We start from the raw sequence: 22,500 nt of genomic DNA on the forward strand, positions 1-22,500 counted from the left end.
ATTCAATTTAATTTATTCCTCATTATCCTGATTGGCTCAAATATCACACACTCTTAAAGCGGTGGTATAATGCCTCTTTTACAAGATAAGTCCCCAGAGTGTGTGTGTGAAGTTTTACCTCTAAATACCCCACAGATCATATTTTACAGCATGTTAAAATTGTCCCTTTTTGAGGGTGAGCAAAAATGCGTGGTTCTCTGTCTGTCAGATTTCTTCCGGCTGAACGAGTGTGTGCTCTCACCGCTTCGGGCCGGGTCTCGGTCTCGGTCCCGCTGATGCTGATCTTCTCTGATCTCCTCCAGCCGTGAGTGTGTGTCTGTCCTCTCTCCCACACCGCAGACGCGCTGTTGTCCAGCTTCACTCGTAAGATGTTCTGCTGGCCCAGGATGAGGTAGTCGAACGTGAGACAGAAGCTGCTCTGCCGCATGTGGTCGTCCAGGAGCAGCTTGATCCTCGACAGCTCGCGCCGGAGCCCCACGGGGCCCTCGAGGGCCAGGTAATACTCCCTCCCTTAAACACACACAAGAACCACAGCATGACATCTGAGCCGGTGAAGCGCTCTCCACTTACTGGGAACTTCTTTGAGAGGAAATTAAATGAAACTGTCAAAAAAAAAAAATATATATATATATATATATATATATATGTGTGTGTGTGTGTGTGTGTGTGTGTGTGTGTAAATATATGATTAAAATAAATTTAAATACTAATATCTTGGTATATTTATAATATATATATGTGTGTGTGTGTGTGTGTGTGTGTGTGTAAATATATGATTAAAATAAATTTAAATACTAATATCTTGGTATATTTATAATATATATATGTGTGTGTGTGTGTGTGTGTGTGTGTGTGTGTGTGTGTATGTGTGTGTGTGTGTGTGTGTGCGTCTGTGTGGTTGCGTCTGTGTGTGTAAATATATGATTAAAATAAATTTAAATACTAATATCTTGGTATATATATATATGTGTGTGTGTGTGTGTGTGTGTGTGTGTGTGTGTGTGTGTGTGTGTGCGTCTGTGTGTGTGCGTCTGTGTGTGTAAATATATGATTAAAATAAATTTAAATACTAATATCTTGGTGTATATATATATATATATATATATATATATATATGTGTGTGTGTGTAAATATATGATCAAAATAAATTTAAATACTAAAATTTAAATCTTGGTATATATATATATGTGTGTGTGTGTGTGTGTGTGTGTGTAAGTGTGTTTTTCTGTGTAAATGTATATATATAAAGTATAAAGTAATATTACACAATTATTATATTTGTGTGTGTGCAAATCAAATCAAATCAAGTATATTTTTATAGCGCTTTTCACAATACAGATTGTATCAAAGCAGCTTCACAGAATTAAATTAAAATAAAATAATACAACAAGGTTTGTTTCTAGTGGAATTTATTGATTGATAAAATAAAATTAAATATCCCCAAAATATATATATAGACATTATAAAATATTAAAATGACTAAACAAAAAATGTGTTTTAATATCTTAATATCATACATATATCTATATATAATTAATAAAATAATCGAACACAATATTAATATCTTGTTTATATTTATTAGTCACTTAAACATTTAAATTGTAATACATAATTAAATATACAGTATGCAAGTGACTAAATATAAATGTAGTTACTTTAATATTAATTTATTTCGCAGTACTAATACTTCACTCCATCACTGTCTGATAGTGAATCTGTCAGTATAAGAGGAAACTGTGACTTCTGATTCTGTACCGTTCTCATGATACTTGATGATCCAGTCCAGATCGTCCTCATGGTCCTGAACCCACTCACACGCTCCACGATCAAAGTCACAGTCCGTCAGGAATCCTGATCCCAGAACACACTCTCAGCACTCGGACAAATCATCCAATGTTCAAAACACAGGAGAATCTACAAGAGCTTCCTTACTTTCCTTCAGCGGCGCTGCTTGGATCTCCTCCGGCTCTGATTCTGGATTATACACGGGCACAAACTCCTCTGGAACTACACACGGGAAACACACAGGTCAGGAAAACACACAGGTCAGGAAGAGTGTTTGTTCAAGCAGAAGAGCACATAATGACCCAGACGCTGTTCCAGAATCAGTGGACAGGGGGCAGTGCAGCAGAAGACTGCAGTTAGACTCGCGTTTCCTGAGGGAAATCTCAGTGCGTGTGGAATAGTGAGGATATTACAGTGTTTTCACGACACACTTGAACCAATAATGCAGTATAAAGAAAGTAAATAGGCTTAATTCTGATTTCATGCTGAGATTAAGCAGGTTTAAGATGATTTAATTGCAAACGTTGACTATGGTTATTAGTTAAAAGTGTCTATTGTAGTTTTTTCCATCTTCATCTTTTAGTGTGTAATGTTCAGTGTTAGTGTGTAAACTCCAATCAATCAATCAATGTTGCTGTTTGAGTATTAAAAAGTGAGTTCTTCTCTATATCAGAGTCAGTGTTCCTGAACTCCTGAAACACCTCCATTGTATCTTGAGTTTCTTCCGGGAACGAACACGTCACAATATTCCTCATTTGCATAATTCATACGCAGAATAAAGGGGCGGGGCATTTCCCAAACACACTCGAAGCGCTCGACCAATCACAACACACTGCTCCAGCTGACCAATCAGAGCACAGTGTGGTTTTCAGGAGGAGGGGCTTCATAGAGACAGGAAGTAAAGGGAGCGTTACTGACAGACTGGGAGGAGAGGAGCCGCAACAATGGAGAACATGAGGAATATAAAGTAGGATCTTGCAAGCGGACACTTGTCTGCACTTTCAGAGATGCAGATTCTGGATAGTTGCAAGAGCGACGGATGAAAGACTGTCAAACAGCTGTTCTGATAATAAAAGGCTCTGGGTCTTTCCGGCCGATCCTCCCTCTGGGAATGATGGATTTTCCCCGTTTGAGCTGGCGTGTGTCTCGGCCTGTCTCCTCCTGCCTTATCTCTAACATTATCACGGGAATCTGCAGTTTTCTCTCTTATTGAGAGATTTAGAGGCAACACATCATCAGACGCGTCCTTTTGTCACGGCTGTTCTAGGTTTATGTTCACGTTTTCTTTATGTTGTATATTGTCATAGTCATGGTGTTTCCTAATGTCTTGTTTTCATTGGTTCCTCTGTCCTGTGGGTCATGTTTTGATTGGTTCACTCTTGTTTTATGTCTATTTTGTTCAATAAACTGCACTTGGGATCTCAACTCTACTCAACTCTACTCATTATATCTGTATATTTCATTACGTGATATAATGTTAATACCTTTAACTACCAAAATCTGTCTTTTTGCCTTAAAATGTACTGATAAACACCACAATAACACAGGTGGCAGCCCCTGTAGAAGGCGTTCCTCTGCAGGTCACATGATGCAGAGTTATTGATCATGTGACGCGTGATTGATCGCTTCGCTCTCCTGAGCTGAACACTGTAATACAGCCATCAGCCAACGGTCTGTTATTGAGTGTGAAGTTTAACGGCGTGTTTGGGTCGGTCACACTACACTCGAGTTGCATGGGAACACAGGAGTGACCTCTGACCCCTCGATCGGTGCTGAATAACATCTGAACAGCACAGACCCATCCATTCGGCTCAGTTAAGAAAAAATACAAACGCCAGGAAAGTGGAGTTATGGATATATTGTAAGATTTTTAATTTATTGTTATTTGCTATTTAAAATGTATTAAAGAGAGAAACCCCATATTGTTCATATTCAAATCATTAAATAAAACTAAAACCATATAAGAAAATTGTTTTCATTATTATTTGCCAAGGCAACATGTTCGTTTAGTTTAACCTGAAGTATTAAAATAACTAAAACTGATATATGAAAAAAAAAATATAGACATTTAAAAATAATAATAATAATATATATATATATATATGGGAACTACCAAAAACTACCAAAAAACAAGTCTAATAAACACTTATTTCATGAGCATTTCCCTCCATCAACGCTGCTTTCCTCTCCTGGGAAATATTAATCTCGGGAATGTGGTTGGGAATGGGAAGTTTACTCATAGTCTCCCTGTCCGTACATGTACAGTAGATATCCATATACGACTACGGCTCACGGTTCAGTCCCAGCATGCCCTGCAAACAGACCCCTCTTGTCTTATGAATAGCACTGAACATTAGTGCTGATATTCTAAACTAAACTAAACTAAAAATCATGTTGTTCATTTAAATGGAGCTGAATGATTCCTGAAGGATCATGTGACACTGAAGACTGGAGTAATGATGCTGAAATTCAGCTTTGATCACAGGAATAAATTACACTTTACTATATATTCACATAGAGAACAGATGATTTACACTGGAATAATATTTCAAATTTTTACTGTAACGCAGCTTTTGTGAGCAAAAGAGACTCTTTCAGAAACATTAATAAACATACTGACTCTTTTGAGCGGTGTGTGTATGAGTGGACTCTGCAGTACAGCTTTCCTGGAGCTCAAACTGTGGAGCGCTGGCGCTTGCAACGCTAAGGTCATGGGTTCGATTCCCAGGGAAAGCAAGAACTGATAAGAATGTAAATGTGTAGCTTGAAATGCAATGTAAGTCGAATGTATAAACAGGAGGAGTGATGTTAGTGAGAGCCGAGGATCACTCACAGAACACGTCTCCTCTGGGGTCCAGCTGGTTTCCGGTGTCGTCCTCCTCTTCCTCCTCCTCCTCCTCCTCCTCCTCCTCATCGTAGATCTTCTCCTCCTCCTCAGGGCCGATGTAGAGCCCGTCGCTGTAGTCGAAGGGTTGCAGGAGGAGTCGAGGAGAGTCCGTCACCGCCGGCTCTGGGATGCTGTTGTCAAACCGGCCCAGAATACGAGTCTTGGATGGGGAATCGGGAATAACTGCAGGGAAATGCATGAGGAAACTGGGATGAAATCCTGTGTGCTGATGTCAGATGATCTTCTTAAGCCATTGAAGGAGACATAGCATGAAAATCTGAGTTTCTCTGTGTGTAAGTGCTATAATTGGTGCTTCTACCAACCCAGAAAACATGAAAAGTGAAACCCAGTATCTTTGTTTTACTGAGTCTTTCTCTGCAAGCATGTTATAAAATAAGCCGATCAGATTTCGCTCTCCTTCTGACATATGAAGAGGATCTTATTATAACATTACCGGCCCTTAATCTGCACGTTTACACACACCAGCCGACATTTGGTTTCACGAGCGACAACAGAGACCAGTTCTAACGCACTGATGAAGATCCAGCAAAGCCTGAAGCTGTTCTGTGGTTGAGCTCAGACGAGCACTGAACACTATTGACCAGAACATGTCACCGCTGTCTTATAAAGACCTCAGGAACTGTGGACACTTGTGGAGAAGTGAAACATGATGATGAGATGATCAGTGTAACTCCACAACAACTACAGAAATGTCTCCACTAACATTCAGAAGCTCTTCCTGAGTCTCTCCGTAAGGCTGCACTCGCTACTGGTGATTCTGGGATTCTGGATGAGTGAGATTGGCCTGTTCTGTTATTGCCAGAGTTTCTGAAGCTTGTGTAAAGACTCCGCCCTCTTCTGAACGGAGGAGGAGCTAAAGCTCATTTGCATTTAAAGGGACACACACACAAATGGCTTGTTTTTGCTCACACCCAAAAAGGGGCAAATTTGACAAGCTGTAATAAATGATCTGGTATTTTGAGCTGAAATTTCACACACATTCTGGGGACACCATTGATTTATATTACATCTGGTGAAAAGGGGCATAATATGACACCTTTAAAAGTCAAAAATGCATATGGAGACTGATTCATGCAATCGCAGCATTATTGCATTAATCACACAACGTGCTTTATATGCTCCGTGACTGCATGTTCGGATCCGCAGGAGAATTCTCCATGCGAAGTGAATATTCAAGCGTCTGCCGTGCATGAAGCCATAATCCATAATGGAGTCGTATATAAACACTTTACAGTAAGGTTTCGTCTGTTAACATTAGGTAACTAAATGAGTGAACATTAGAGCTGGACGATCCTGAAATATATATATATATATATGAAGAGTTCAGATGCAAAAGCCTCTAAGTGCCATCTGAAATTTTCTTCTAGAATGATCATTTGTATCAAGCTCATATATTTAAGTTCAGTAATTTCACTTTAATGACAATTAATAGGTAATCTTCATTGTCATTTAAGTGAAATTACTGAACTTAAATATACAAGCTTGATAAAAATGTTCATTTTAGAAGAAAATTTCAGATGGCACTCAGAGGCTTTTGCATCTGAACTCTTCATATATTCATATATACACACAGTATATATAGCAAAAAAAAAAAAAGTAAAATAAAAAGAATTAAAAATAAAACAAATTTAATAAAATAAAATGCAATTTAATACAAAAATAAATAAAGACTTTAATCATGTAAATGTAATCAAATAACAATAATTTATTTGTTAATAATTAAAATAATTAAATAAAATATTATTATATTATATTATATATTGCGAATGTGGCACAATATGTGGCAAAATTTATCTTGATTATTTTGTTTTCGTAATTCAAAACAAAATTCAATGAATCCCCTAAAGCCCTATAGATAATACATAACTAATATTAACAAATGAGATCTTATTGTACAGTGTTTCCAGATGCATTAAAGCGCTAGCAGAAGTGCCCTGTAACTGCTGATGTTCTGCCCGTCATGTTGTTCAGAAATCACATGTTCAGAGATCAGAAGTTAGAGGACACGTCTTCATGCACGTTACACGCTTGCTTCTCACCGTTGAGAAACGCTTCTGCTTTTCCTTTATCTCCTTCCCAGGATCTGTGATAAGGCTTGACTACAGAAACACAAAGGATTCAAGTGACGTTGCTCAGGTTGAGAGCTCAGATTTCTTGTTTATCCTACAAATGTGTGGACTTTCATTCATTACTCAGAGATGAACGGATGAAACCGTTTCCTTTGAAGAACATCATTTTTCTGTTGTCGTCTCTCACCTGAACAGTCGAATCCACTGCCACGGAAACCCTGCTTGCATTTACACCTGTAGGACCCGTGTGTGTTGATGCACTCAGCGTGAAGACTGCACTTATGTGTGTCCGACACACACTCATTAATATCTGAAATATGAGCACAGAGTCTCATTATCGCCTTCAAAACATGAATCAATCAAAATCTTCTTTTGCATTTCAGGTGAGCAACTTTCTGTTATGCATCTGAAACGTATTCACCAGAACAGTCTTGATTCTGGAAGTATTTTATTAAAGAGATTCTTCATTACATAAGATGTTCTTCCTCAGTGTTTCAGTCTCGTTTTCCAGCACAAACATTCTTAAATCAAGATACATTTACTGGAGAAGCAAAATGACTGAAGACATTATATTTATGAAACAAAATATCATCAAAATGACGTGAGTTTGTGTTTAAAACAAGTACAAATATCTGCCAATGGAGTCAGAAAAATAACCTTGTTTTCCCTTTGAATTAAGATTCTTACCGACACAGTCGTATTTCCCGTTGACGTATTTGAGGTCGTAACCCTCCTGGCACTTGCAGTAGTAGCTTCCGAATGTGTTGATGCACTGCCGGTTGAATGGACATTGATTTTTCCCAGTTGCACATTCATCGATGTCTAAAGAAGACCATGAGGGAAACAACCAGAGTTAATGCAACATCTGAAGCCATGCTTCCCAAATCCCACACTTTAGACCAATGATTTCTCCAGCGGTTGTTGATTCAGCGATGCCATCGAAAAAAACATTTTAGAAAACATTCTTAAAAGAACCATTTTTTCTTAGTGTAAAAAACATTTTAATAATCTAAAGAACCGGTTTTTCCATGGTTACATTTACGGTAAAAAAACGGCAGCTGTGGTTGCCAGAAATCTACCGTAAAAAAATACGGTAGCAACATTTTAGGTTTTTCCATAAGCTGAGAAAGTTAATAATAATATATAGAAGCTGGACAGTGTCATTCACACTAACACTAAACACCATCATGGTAACACACATGACAATATTAATTTAACAACATTAAATGTAACATAAAACCCTAATGTACATCACTGATTAGAAAAAACTAAGAAAAACTATGAAGAAACACTTATTCCAACAAAAATACATCAAATGTGAAGTGTCACGCAGGGAATTGTGGGAATGTCAATTTACGGTATTTTACTGTATTAAACATTAAATCTACGGTTAGATCTATCACAGTTATTCACCGTATACGGAAACTTTCTGTTAACCAACTAACAGTTTTTCACTGAAGCATTTTTACAGTCTTTTACCGTTAAAATCACGATAGTTTTTTACAGTGTTCTGGTTCCATCCCAGACAGCAATATAGTGTCGGCCCAGATCCGGCCCACATCCGGTACACTTGTGGCGCTTTTCCACTGCATGGTACGGCTCGCTTCAGCTCGCTTTACAAGTGTGCCGTACCGGTACTAAAATGTGACGTGAAAAGTGAAAACACTACAGATCACGGATTGGTCAGAGAGAATCGTCACTTCCAGCGTCGTTGGATTTGCCACACGAGACACCAAACCCGCTAGATTTAAATAGTCAGCATCAGCCAATCGTACCACGCGGTGGAAAAGCGGCATTAGATCCCACACAGGCCGGATCTGGGCCGACACTATGCCTGGGACTGATGTTAAAGGTTCTTCATGGAACCATCGATGCCAGTAAAGAGCCTTTATAAGAGTGAGACTGAAGACTGGCTCTCTCCCGGATCCGAGCCGGTTCTCACCCACGCAGGTCTTGGCATCGGGTCCCAGCTGGAGGCCTGGGGACGGGCACACACACCGCACCTCGGCCTGGACCTCCTCACACCCGTACTGACAGTGGGCCAGAGAACACGTCCTCGAGTCTGCACACAATCACACAATGTGAAAATGGTGATCATTGAAGATTACATAAAGTCAACTTTCAGGCTGTTTTTTGGCCGATAAATATATTAACAGTTGTTTTATAATGATAAAACCCCAAAAATTTGGGGTGAACTTCATTTAATGGTTTGAATGTATTGTGTTTTGATCCTTTTAAGAACATAAGCATGAGCAAATAATGACATTTAATTCATTAATTTAATATTCATCAATATTATTGATCTCCTGCATTGACACCATTATATGAGAACTGAACTGAGCTGGACGAGGACATCCCGGTTTTCTCTAGAGCCGCTATATATATATATAACTAAATTAATAACTTTTTTATAACAAAAATGAACTTACTTAAGCTGGACTGACGCTATTATCTTCTAGACACAAACTTTTATTTTCCTGTTATCTCTGTAAAGCTGCTTTGAAACACTGTGTGTTGTAAAGCGCTGTATAAATAAAGGTGTCTTGACATAACTTCAATATGTTTGGGTGAACTATTGATTTAAACGTTTGAATATACAGGAACATAGAGTCGGCAGATCCGGCCCACATCTGGGCCGTGTGTAATCCAGGTGTTCCGGATATGGGCCGGATCTGCCGAGTGTGTAATCCAGGTGTTCCGGATCCGGCCCACATCCGGGCCGTGTGTAATCCAGGTGTTCCGGATGTGGGCCGGATCTGCCGAGTGTGTGGAGTCACTCACTTGCGCAGGAGCCGTCAGACATTAGCATGTATCCGTTTAAGCAGTAGCACATGTAGCTGCCGAAAGTGTTCATGCACCGATGCTCACAGGGACGAGGCTTCAGACCGCACTCGTTCAGATCTGAACCAGGAGGAAGAGTGCATTCAGCCAATACTTCAGTCAAAATAATGACAACAATTCTAAATTATGACTTAAAAGTCAAAATTATGACATACTAGGTCGAAATAATGACATAAGATTAATAATTATGACATACTAAGTCAAAATAATGACCTAAAAATCACAAGTATGACATACTAGGTCACAATAATGACATAAAATTAATAATTATTACATACTAAGTCGAAATAATGACGTAAAAAGTCATAATTATGGCATACTAAGTCAAAATAATGACCAAAAAATCACAAGTATGACATAATTAGTTGAAATAATGACTTAAAAAGTAAATTATGACATACTAAATCTAAATTATGAGATTAAAAAGTTGAAATTATGACTCAACAAGTCAATTATTACATAAAAAGTAAAAATGATGGCAGTAATCATTTTACTCGTAATTATTTTAATTTTGATCATTTTATGTATTTAGTTAATTTATTTAGATTTAATTCATTTTTAATTACATGTTATTAGTTTAATCAGCACGCAAACATACTTTATCACTGGAAAAAATTAAAATAACTTGTTAAACATGAAAGTATGATGCAATCATTTTAGGCATTTCTTCTTATATAGATCTTTAAAGTCATAAAGTGTTGTTTCACGTTGAGTCGAGAACCCCATGAAGCTTCTATATCTAGAAGAGTGTGTGTTGAAGCGCACAAACCTTGACTGCACGTCTTCCCAGTGTATCCGGGGAAGCACTTGCACTTGTTGGGCCCGACACACTCGCCGTGTTTGCATCCCAGGTCACACTGAGCTGGGGACACATTCAACAGCAGAGATATAGATATATACAGACAAGGTCAAATCTGCTCACGTCTGGAAAACGTGAGTTGTAAGTCGCTTTGGACAAAAGTGATTTACTCTGGTCTAAAAGCACCAAACCACAGAAACAATCAACATATCACATGAGTTTATGCATGGAATATTTTCCCAGTTTTTCCATGTTTTGAATGACTAGATTCAACTGAGAAACTCTCAATCACACAATAGACACTTCATTCTTCTGGATAAATGAACCCTTGTGTGTGTGTGCTGAAAATCCTTTACCTAATGGTGTTTTAAATTGCTTTAATATTTCAAGTGCAAGAAGGTGGGAAGAAAACAAAAAAGTACAAAAATTATCAAACATAATTTCGACTTTTTAATCTCATAATTTCGTAATTATGACTTTAAAAGTCAGAAGTTCGATTTAGTAAGACATAATTTCGATAATTTCATAATTATGACATACTAAGTCGAAATAATGACAAAAATCATAATTATGACATACTAAGTCGAAATAATGAATTAAAAAGTCAATTATGACATACTAATTCGAAATAATGATTACAAAAATGATCAAAACATTTTTGGGAAGTTGTTACACTCTGTGTGAGCAAAGTCAGTATGTTTTATCCTAATGCACTAAAGCGATGAAAGTTCTGACTGGTTCTGGTTAAATCCTCATTCTGTCCACTGGCACTGGTTCACCTTCACAGTGTCCTTCACTGCTCTTCTTCCAGCCGTAGCAACACTCGATCCTGCTGCCGTATCGACACACGCCGGACAGACTCCTCACCGGGACCTGCCGCCCCTCTCTGTCAGGACACACAACACAGCACTGACCCACAAACAGTTCCTTTTATCATGTGTCTTGGAGTATCGCAATAATATGGTATGGTGAGTTCAGTATCGTGATATGTGTCGAATCGTGACATGAGGGTCTCGTTACACCACTAATCACAAACATACTTTATCACAAGAAGAAAAAGAAAAATAACCTGTTAAGCATGAACGCATGATGCAATCATTTCAGACATTTCTTCTTATATAGAACTTTTTGGCATAAAAGTTATTTAAAAATTGAGTCAAGAACCCTATAAAGTTCTATAGAGCCCTAATCTAAATGTGACAGTATGAAAGCAGAATAATCTTTTGCACTGCAAAGAAGAAATGATCAAAATGAAGTGAGTTTGTATTAAACCGATAACGGATATCTGCCAGTGGGGTCAGAAAAACAGTTTCCCTTTGAATTAAGGTTATTTTTCTGACTCTTTTATCGTTTTAAGCAAAAACTCACTAACTTTAGATGTTTGTGCTGGAAAGCGAGACAGAAACACTGAGGAAGAGTGTGTGGTTGTGCAGTGTGTGAGGTTGTCAGAAGGTTGTTTGAGGTGAAAACGGGCCTGGATTTGAAGCTGTAAAACACAGACACGACGAGTGTTGTTGATCCAGTGAGGATCTGAACAGACAGAATCCAGGAACCTCTCGCTTCTCCTCAGGGTTTATGGCTCTTTAAGCGTTTAACAGAAGCTTCTAACAGGAACAGATAAAGCAGATTTCCGCTGTCATTAAAGCCTGTTGTATTGATGATCACACCTCAGCAGAACACCAGGAGTTTGAGCACTAACACCTCAACAGATGTCCAACACTTCACAGTCAGGGTTCGCTCGGAGATCGTGCAGTTCTACAGGTTTTAAAAGAGCCTTTCACAGTTCTCTTGCTTTTTTACAGGCCTAATTATAATATGTGTTATATATCGTTCATGGAACATTGTTTCTGCAACATTGTTACATACTTGTTTCAGAACATTCCGAGAAATTCAAAAGTAACATTTGCAGAATGATACAACAGAATGTTCGAATAACCAACATTAAAAACGTTTTAAAAAACTGGACATTTTCAACATTCACAGAACACTTAGAAACAACGTTTTCTTAATGCAAAATGTTCCTAGACTATATTTATTGTTATCTTTGCAGGAATTAAATGAATTAAATCGCATCATCTGCAATGAACACGATGTACAGTTATAGATGCATATGTCTTTGTCATTATGTTGAGAAGTTTTGCATGCAACATTTTTTAATTATATCATTAAATACATTATATACCTGCTCATTTGCATAAAGTTAAACATTTCTCAACTTCGTCTAGCCGCTGCACATACAAACATTACATCGTTGCAAAAACACCTTATCAGATTATATATATAATAGGGTTACAAAGATTGTACTACAAACTTACAATTAATATTCAAAAGGTTTATAGAAGAAAATTTATATTCAGCAATATTTTGGATTCAACTGCACTGATACCATCAGATAAGAGCAAAACTTGAACTGAATTAAACGTGACATTAATTTAGCAACACTGACAGTGTTATTGAACTGAACTAAATCAACATTGAACGGAATTGAGCTGAAAAATGACACTATTATCTTCTGTTTCCGCGACTTTGCTTCGTGATTAACACTGTTTTCCTGTTTCCCAGGTGAATCTGTTTTGTATAAAGCGTAAAATAAATAAACGTGATTTGGATTTTTGTGGCTTTTTAGTTCATCCTGTTATCTTTGTGATCGGTTGTATGCAAATTAACTACTAAAAAGGAAATAAGGTAACACTTTATTTTACAGTGTCCTTGTTACGTTACATACTGTAATAATAACTATAAATTATGCATAATTACATGCGACGAACCCTAAACCAAACCCTAACCCTATAGTCAGTACGTGCAGTTAATCATTTTAATAATTACTTAAATGTATAAGTTAAAGTGTAACCAATAATGATAATAATACTAACTTTAAGCAAATATACAAATTCAAATTTTAAAATTGTTCTCTTTTGGACCAAAACATAGACCGAAAATAACACTGATGACTCATCCTGCACTATGCAGATTTTTGTCCAATCAAATGCTCTCTAGAATAAGCAGGCCTCTCCCCCCAATCCCATCCGCCTAGCAACAGAAAGGCAACTAAAGCCTGTGAAAAAACAACAACAGTGAAACTGGCAGCTCTGGTTACTAACTTCTTCATATAAACACGATAGCAACATTGTAAGTTTTACATATTGAACTTGTATAAAAATGTATGAAGTAGCTTGAGGTAAATACCAATATATACACACATATACAAAACAATGCTAATACTAAAATACTGCATTCATTTAACGACATAATAACAACCTAAAGCACATAAGTGAATAGATGTTCCAGCTGCGAGCTTCTCATGTTGGTCTCTAAATCTGGTGTGGCTCCAGAGGGACGGAGAGAATCTGTGAACCGACCGAAATAAAACTGACCGAAATAAACCGGGAGCCGGTCGTGTGAACAGGTGCCGCCGCTTCATTACAGACAGAGTTAGCAGATCACAAATCAACACAGATATTACTTCAAATCTATTCATGCTTGTGCATCATTTACAGATACTTTAGGATTCAGTAGTGAATTGATTTGATAATTGACAGCCATTTACACTGGTGTCCAAAAGTGATGCCCAACCTAGGAAAATCTTCATCGTTTATTCAAATATTATTATAGATTTTGTTGTCATATTGTGTAATTGTGCCCTGGAGTCGATTGTTTTATTTGTGATAATAACGCAATGAAACATGACAAATTGTGCAACATCATTTTTGTCCAGTACTAATAGTAATAAATAGTACTAATATGGTTCAAAAGGAATGAAAATCAAATATTGATCCTTAATCAAAAAAGTTGGATTGGTCACAAATGTTCATGCACATTAATTACTGTCGCCTCTTTAATCTTATGAAAACTGCAGGTATGCTAAAGGAGATCTTGTTTGTTTCTCAGTGACATTAGTTTCTCAGATGTTTGATCAGTAATCTTACACGTTTCTCCTATGAACTAGCATTTTCTGCACAACTTTAAGCAGGAGAACGTTTCTTACCTGTAATCTGCAGATCCCAAGGAAAAATAAAGCAGGAATGAAAGAGCGCTGATCCATGGCAAATGTTTCATGTTTAAAAGCAAGCCTCTTTATTTCTCTGCTGTTCTTTTCTCTTCTGTTTGCTTTTGATTCCAGCAAGAGTCCAAGATAAAGTCTGCAGTCTCTCTCTCTCTCTCTCTCTCTCTCTCTCTCTCTCTGTCTCTCTCTCTCTCTCTCTCTGTCTCTCTCTCTCTCTCTCTCGCTCTCTGTCTCTCTCTCTCTCTCTCTGTCTCTCTCTCTCTCTCGTCTTGTTGAAATTCCAGATGTCATTGAGTTGAGTGACGGAAGGGCTGGAAGTGTTTTGTGGGTTAGGGTTAGTGGGGGTGTTTCAGACGTCTTCTCTCTGAAACTCAATCCATGACGTCTAGATTGATGGTGTCAAACAACTCACTTTACACTTCAGGAGAAAGAAAACCTGCTTTGAGGGAAATTCAGAATGAAAGAATAAACACTTTTTATTCATGAATGTAAATTTGAACTGGCCACAATATGCAGGAAGTTGAATTTACTTAATTGCAATTTAAATTCATAAGTTATGACAAACTGATTCAATTTAGTAATCATGCCTATTTAAAAATATATAGACATTTGTACATTCTTCAGCATACAAATGTAACTGAAAAAAATATATATGTACAGTATATATACAAATATAGTCACGTGTGTTTATATACAATTAGCACATGACGAAGGATCAGGAAACAGTCTTTAATATAAAACTTGCCAGATGGAGCCGAAGGTGCAGGCAGGATGATGTCTGACCAAGACGGAGCCATTGGGATGAGGGAGCCTGGTGGAGCCGAGGGAGGGAGGAGCCAAGGTGGAGATGATGGGTCGACAGGCCAAGCTGGAGCGATGGGTCCTAAGAATGGAGGTGGAACCAGGGAACCAGAGGACTGAGGGAGAGCCGGTGGGACCGAAGACAAAGGCGGAGCGGGGAAAGATGGAGCCAGATGGAGCCGAAGGTGCAGGCAGGACAACATCTGACCAAGGCGGAGCCATTGGGATGAGGGAGCCTGGTGGAGCCGAGGGAGGGAGGAGCCAAGGTGGAGACAATGGGTCGACAGGTCAAGGTGGAGATGATGGGTCGACAGGCCAAGGTGGAGACGATGGGTCGACAGGTCAAGGTGGAGACGATGGGTCGACAAGTCAAGGTGGAGACGATGGGTCGACAGGTCGAGGTGGAGATGATGGGTCGACAGGCCGAGGTGGAGACGATGGGTCGACAAGTCAAGGTGGAGACGATGGGTCGACAGGTCAAGGTGGAGATGATGGGTCGACAGGTCAAGGTGGAGACGATGGGTCGACAAGTCAAGGTGGAGACGATGGGTCGACAGGTCGAGGTGGAGATGATGGGTCGACAGGCCAAGGTGAAGACGATGGGTCGACAAGTCAAGGTGGAGACGATGGGTCGACAAGTCAAGGTGGGATGGGTCGACAGGTCGAGGTGGAGACGATGGGTAGACAGGTCAAGGTGGAGATGATGGGTTGACAAGTCAAGGTGGAGACGATGGGTCGACAGGTCAAGGTGGAGACGATGGGTTGACAGGTCGAGGTGGAGACGATGGGTAGACAAGTCAAGGTGGAGACGATGGGTCGACAGGCCGAGGTGGAGACGATGGGTTGACAAGTCAAGGTGGAGACGATGGGTTGACAAGTCAAGGTGGAGACGATGGGTCGACAGGCCGAGGTGGAGACGATGGGTAGACAAGTCAAGGTGGAGACGATGGGTTGACAAGTCAAGGTGGAGACGATGGGTCGACAGGCCGAGGTGGAGACGATGGGTAGACAAGTCAAGGTGGAGACGATGGGTCGACAGGCCGAGATGGAGACGATGGGTCGACAAGTCAAGGTGGAGACGATGGGTCGACAGGTCGAAGTGGAGCGATGGATCCTAAGACTGGAGGCGGAGACGATGGGTCGACAAGTCAAGGTGGAGACGATGGGTCGACAGGCCGAGGTGGAGACGATGGGTCGACAGGCCGAGGTGGAGACGATGGATCCTGAGACTGGAGGCGGAGACGATGGGTTGAAAAGTCAAGGTGGAGACGATGGATCCTGAGACTGGAGGCGGAGCCAGGGGATCCTTCATAGTGGGCGGAGCTGATGACCTGAAGCTCCAATGCAGATCCACCCAGAATGGTGTAGGAGATGCAGAGAGGCTAAAGGGAATCAGCGGAGGCAGGGAGGGATCACAGATGACATGCAGAACCATTTAGTGCAGATGCTGATATTTATTTAAAATTCTGATTCTTGTAAATCAATGAGATCTTTATAACAATATAGCTTACTTAAAATGCATATAAATATCAATATCTGTCGATAATATGTCTTAGTAAGAGCTGTCTTAAATGCTTATTTTTTTATCAAAGCTCTGTACAGTTTTAAAACATAGAATGCAATGAAATACAAAGATGATCGAGAGACAAACAAATAAACCTTCCTCAAAAGCCTGATGATCATATTTGATACTCGTAGTTTTTCTAATAAATGATGATGGATAATCAAGTTAACCCCAGTTCAGCTGAAATATTAATAAGAATATCAAAGTTATTCTTACGTTTCCTTGATAAAAATCAGAGCAGATTTAAAGACACGTGAAGCACGAGCTGAAGGAGGACGTTTGTACAATTAAAGACTTTTACCTGATAAAACAGTGGAAACTATCAGTCAGACACAGGAGGACTGGAGAGATTGTGTGCAAACAAAGTTTTGATCATCAGGAGGATTTATAAGGTTAATGCATCTTGATGAATCTGATCATATGTTGAAGCCGAATGAGTTCCCACAGTCCTGACGGGTCTGTGGTTGTGAAGTTCTCTTGAGGAACTGTGTTTGGGCTTGTCCTGAGCAGCTGGAACGCTCTTTGAAGTGTTTCACATAATTATTACGTCTCGAGCCTGCCAAGTAGTTCAAGAACAGAGAATATCCATCATTAGATCAGTTTTATGGTTTCTGCATCTCCATGTGAAAGCTAACATCTGGTCAGGCCTGACAATGAATCTCACTAATGCAAGAAACACTTTACACAGATGCACAAACACACACACAAACTGCTGAACATTCATGTGTGGCAGAAAACATCCTCAGTCCTCAAGAGGGCGATAGAGTTTCTGTCATTAAGCCCCATCAACTTGTTGATGTTTTAATTATCTTCTAAGATTTTTTTTGTGACATTTTTCAAGAATCACTGGTTTCTAGTAAATGCATATTGTCTTATGTTGAATGTAAAGCACCTTCCATACACTACCGTTCAAACGTTTGGGGTCAGTAATATGTTTTTAAAATAATACTTATATTGAGCAAGATGCATGAAAATTGATCAAAAGTGACAGTAAAGACATTCATAATGTTACAACAGTTTCTATTTCAAATAAATGCAGTTATTTTGAACTTTCTAGCCATCAAAGAATCCTGAAAAATAACATGTATGACGGTTTCCACAAAAAATATGAACTGTTTTCAACACTGATAATAATCATAAATGTTTCTTAAGCATATAATCATTATATTAGAATGATTTCTGAAAGGCTGAAAGGCAAGTTTGTAAGAAGACTCTGGCGGGTAAAGAGTTAAACAGACTCAAATGTCCTCAAACGTCCTGCAGTCGTGAGTTCCTCTAATGTTTGAGTGTCGTCCGGATGTTTCTCGGCTCCTCTGGGCAAACGCAGTCTGTCTGACAGGAGATTATTTCACTTCAGGACGAAACAAGCTTGAATTCGCCCTAAAGCCTGTTATTAGACAGCAGAGATATGCTGTTACCCGAGAGCAAACACCAGTTCAAGAGCCCGGGGGGGACAGACATTCCTTCATAGCTCAGTAAAGCAGGATATTTCCTCTGACAATAGAGAATATACAACATCATTTTCATGCTGCCTTTACATTCAACATTTAGCTAAAACTATTAATACAACTATAATAGTTTCTCAGTGATACTAAAATAACTGAAATGTGACAGTAAATGAGTTCCATGACGTGAAGACAGAACGATGTTGACCTCAGTAACTCACCAGGTCAAAGGTCACACTCATATGACCTGTAGCAGGAGGATTCACCCAGCGAGGATGAAGCAGATCGAATCTTTTACACTTTGATTCTTCAGGTTAAAGGTTTGGTGTATTAAACAAACATAACGAGACGAAGATTATATATGCACTGCATGAAATGATAAATCAAGATATATTTAAATCTAAGATTTATTTCCTGGAGAAACAAAATAAAAAAATAATCAAAATGAAGTGAGCTTGTGCTTAAAACAAGAACAAATATCTTCTAATAAAGTCGGGAAAAAAATCTTGTTTTCCCTTTGAATTAAGATTATTTTTCTGACTTAATTAGCAGATATTTGTTCTTGTTTTAAGCACAAACTCGCTTCATTTAGACACATTTTTCATTAAACAAGTCTTAATATCTCCAGTCTTTTTTTCTTCTCCAGTAAATGTATCTTGATTTAAGAATGTTTAGAGATTTGTGCTGGAAAACGAGACAGAAACACTGAGGAAGAACAGTGTTGTTCATCATCACTGATATTTTAGAGTGGCTCAATCTGTCCACAAGGGGTCAGCAGTGACAAAAGGTTATTTTCTTGACGGTTTCAGTGCATGCATCTGAACGTTTATCTGGTTTTTAATGTTGTAGCTTCAGTTCTGCATATTCCTCATCTCTGCAACTACTTCCTCTTAAATCCCCTGGAGAAACTGCAGACAGAGCGAGTCTCAGATGAACAGCAGAAAAGCTTCAACTCATTTACTACTGTCACTGCGAGTGGAATTTTACAGACTAAACCAGTGTGTGTTTCTTCAGGCCACTAGAGGACTCAGTGTGTTTAACACAAGCATGTTCGCTATGAGGAAGAAGCCGTGAGGAAGAGGAGGACAAGCTTCATCACGGTTGCCAAGTCCACTTATTATAAGCAAATTTAGGCCTGTTTTTAGGCCTGTCACGGGTTGCGTTTTTAGCTGATTCCCAGAATATGCGTATTTGGGCTTGTTAGTGGATGTCATAATACGATTAGCTTAAAATAAGAGAGAAGTAAGAAAAATAAGTAAGAAAAATCGGTAACACTTTACAATAAGGTTCAGTAGTTCATGTATTTACTAACAATGAGCAATACATTTGTTACAGGATTTATTAATCTTTGTTAATGTTAGTTAATAAAAATACAGCTGTTCATTGTTTGTTCACAGTGCATTAACTAATGTTAACAAACACAACCTTTGATTTTAATAACGTATTAGTATATGTTAAAATTAATATGAACTAAAATGAATAAGTATTGTTCATTCTTAGTTCATGTTGATTAATGTTAACTAATGAACCTTATTGTAAGGTGTTACCGAATAATCTTTCAGAAAACTGACTGTATCTTCAGTCTGTTTTGGCATTTGATTCAGCATTTTCATGCCATCTTTATGCCTTTGATGCGACTGTAAGAACGGTTTCTGGGAAATATGAGGACTTTTGAAATCAAAGGGACTAGAAACTATAAAAGTGATCAATGCTTCTGGCAGAACAATATAATAGGAAGCTGGAACACAAACCCTTTTTGCTTATTTAGGGCTTGGTTTTTCAGACCGGTTCGCTTATTTCTCTAGCCAAACTTGGCAACACTGGTTTAAAGTCAAACTAGGAAGGAATGTGGAGAAACATTCATTAACCATTGTGTGTTTAAGGAAGCAGCCAAAGCAGGAAGCCTAATATGTTTTTCAGTCATATATAGACTGAGATTTAAGATGAGCATTAATTGCTAATGAGCCTCTGGAGAATAATTAAAGCCTGTCCTCAGAGGAGAGTAAACACAGGAGATCTCGTATTATAGTTCTCCTGTGAGGCATTCAGAGTGCATCTGATGATTATTTGCATTGTTTTTAAGCACACAAATCTCTAAAGAAATTATGCAAATCAGGTAACGGCGCACCTAATAAATTAATGCTAAAGAACAATTTGCCCTCGTACAGTGTCTGGATGTGGATGACATTAATTTACAACTGGCACTGTCCAGCATTACAGCTTCTGGATATACTGGTCAAAATGTGGAATAATTAGAAATGATGTTTTACAGTAAAAATAGTGAAATATTATTCCAATGTAAACAGCTGTGAATATATAGTAAAGTGTTATTTATTCCTGTGATCAAATCTGAATTTTCAGCATCATTACTCCAGTCTTCTTGTAGAGAATAACCTTTTAAATTAAGTTTATTGCATTGCAATGTCACATGCAAGTGGTTGCAGTGAGTTTCAATAGAGCGCAAACAGACTTTTGCTGCATCTCAGTATATGAACTCATTTCAAATTCTCATTTGCACAGCTATTGATTTATTTGTCTGTTTCTTTCTTCTAAGGATTCAGAGGAAAAAGTTGATGCATAAATGAGTGGTATAGCTAAGGACTCTGACGTGATGAAGCGTCAGGAGCCTCTGAATGAGTGACTGCAGGATAAATGTTCACTTGTGACAGCGATAAAAAACAATGCTTGTCGTTGTGTTTGACTATAAAAGGAGAGGAGTCTGTAAGGGTAGAGAGTTATTTCGAAAGCACGACGCGACCACATCCGCCTCTGAGAGGGAGTTTTACAGCGTTCACTGACATGACCTGATAATAGCAGACTTCAACACTGACTTTAACTAATCTCACCAGGAAACTGTTTAGATGTTTAAAACAAGGGAAATGCAAAAGCTGCGTCTGAGACTTTTAGTCTCAGACGTTTAGTTTTCAGGAAATGTGTCAAATTAATGACTCCATTGGTAAAGTCTTGTTGGTTTTTGTCATGTTTTGAGCATAAACTTCACTGAACCTCATGCGATGTTTTCTGAAAGCAAGGCATTTTTATTTTACGCAATTCTATGACAAGTAAATTAATTTTGTTATTGGAATGTTTAAATTTTTTTGGAAATACGTACAAAAATGTGGATAAAAAATAAACATTTGTTGCACTTAAATGATAGATAGATAGATAGATAGATAGATAGATAGATTAAAGATAGATAGATAGATAGATAGATAGATAGATAGATAGACTAAAGATAGATAGATAGATCATCAGTTCTCATCGTGCTGGATCTGCTGCTGTGTTTGCAACAATTAACCACCAGATCCTGCTGTTAATCCTAAAGACGAAGGGCATCTCGGGAACAGCACTCCAGTGGTTTGGGTCTTCCCTCAGCTCGGCCTTCAGGGTGTCGTGGAGGGGTGAGGTGTCTAAGACCCAACATCTAGATACGGGAGTGCCTCAGGGCTCAGTGCTAGGACCGCTTCTCTTCTACATGTCATCACTAGATCTGTCATTCAGAAACATGTTTTTTCCCATCACTGTTATTTACTGGAGTGCCTCAGGGCTCAGTGCTGGGACCGCTTCTCTTCTACATGTCATCACTAGATCTGTCATTCAGAAACATGTTTTTTCCCATCACTGTTATTTACTGGAGTGCCTCAGGGCTCAGTGCTGGGACCGCTTCTCTTCTCCATCTACATGTCATCACTAGATCTGTCATTCAGAAACATGTTTTTTCCCATCACTGTTATTTACTGGAGTGCCTCAGGGCTCAGTGCTGGGACCGCTTCTCTTCTACATGTCATCACTAGATCTGTCATTCAGAAACATGTTTTTTCCCATCACTGTTATTTACTGGAGTGCCTCAGGGCTCAGTGCTGGGACCGCTTCTCTTCTCCATCTGCATGCCATCACTAGCATCTGTGATTCAGAAACATGTTTTTTTCCAATCACTGCTACGCTGATGACACACAACTCTGCCTCTCATTCCAGCCGGAGGATCCGACGGGAGCTGATCATATCTCAGCCTGACAGACATTTACTGCTGGATGAAGGACCACCACCTTCAACTAAACCTTGCGAAGACAGAGTTGCTTGTGGTCCCGGCCAACCCAACACTCCACCACAACTTCTTCATTCAGCTAGCCTCGTCATCCATAACTCCATCAAGGTCAGCCAGGAACCCTGGAGTTGTGATTGATGATCAACTGAGCTTCACAGAGCACACTGCTAGCACTGCCCGGTCCTGCAGATCTGCCTTATTCAACATCAGGAGGATCAGGCCCTTCCTATCAGAGCTACA

The 22,500-nt window shown here is 38.9% G+C and overlaps 1 protein-coding gene across 4 annotated transcripts in view; it reads right to left on the bottom strand.

Moving 5' to 3' along the window:
- egfl6 (EGF-like-domain, multiple 6) overlaps window positions 1-22,500 on the bottom strand; it is a 39,306-nt gene that overhangs the window by 451 nt on the left and 16,355 nt on the right. The window contains exons 1-12 of one of the 4 annotated variants that reach the window (XM_084121646.1): window positions 14,388-14,697; window positions 11,182-11,288; window positions 10,373-10,465; window positions 9,544-9,663; window positions 8,705-8,824; window positions 7,450-7,584; window positions 6,950-7,072; window positions 6,733-6,792; window positions 4,619-4,855; window positions 1,933-2,007; window positions 1,756-1,851; window positions 242-510 (exon numbers count right to left, since the gene is read on the bottom strand). In XM_084121646.1, coding sequence (XP_083977772.1) covers window positions 242-510; window positions 1,756-1,851; window positions 1,933-2,007; window positions 4,619-4,855; window positions 6,733-6,792; window positions 6,950-7,072; window positions 7,450-7,584; window positions 8,705-8,824; window positions 9,544-9,663; window positions 10,373-10,465; window positions 11,182-11,288; window positions 14,388-14,458 — 1,506 coding nt within the window. In that variant the 5' untranslated portion in view covers window positions 14,459-14,697. Of the gene's footprint in view, window positions 1-241; window positions 511-1,755; window positions 1,852-1,932; window positions 2,008-4,618; window positions 4,856-6,732; window positions 6,793-6,949; window positions 7,073-7,449; window positions 7,585-8,704; window positions 8,825-9,543; window positions 9,664-10,372; window positions 10,466-11,181; window positions 11,289-14,387; window positions 14,698-22,500 lie in introns of those variants that run through there. The other 3 variants (XM_084121648.1, XM_084121647.1, XM_084121649.1) reach the window with 3 other exon arrangements.

This window comes from Abramis brama (assembly GCF_963993115.1).
Source record: "Abramis brama genome assembly, chromosome: 8".
NCBI classification, from domain to species: Eukaryota; Metazoa; Chordata; class Actinopteri; order Cypriniformes; family Leuciscidae; genus Abramis; species Abramis brama.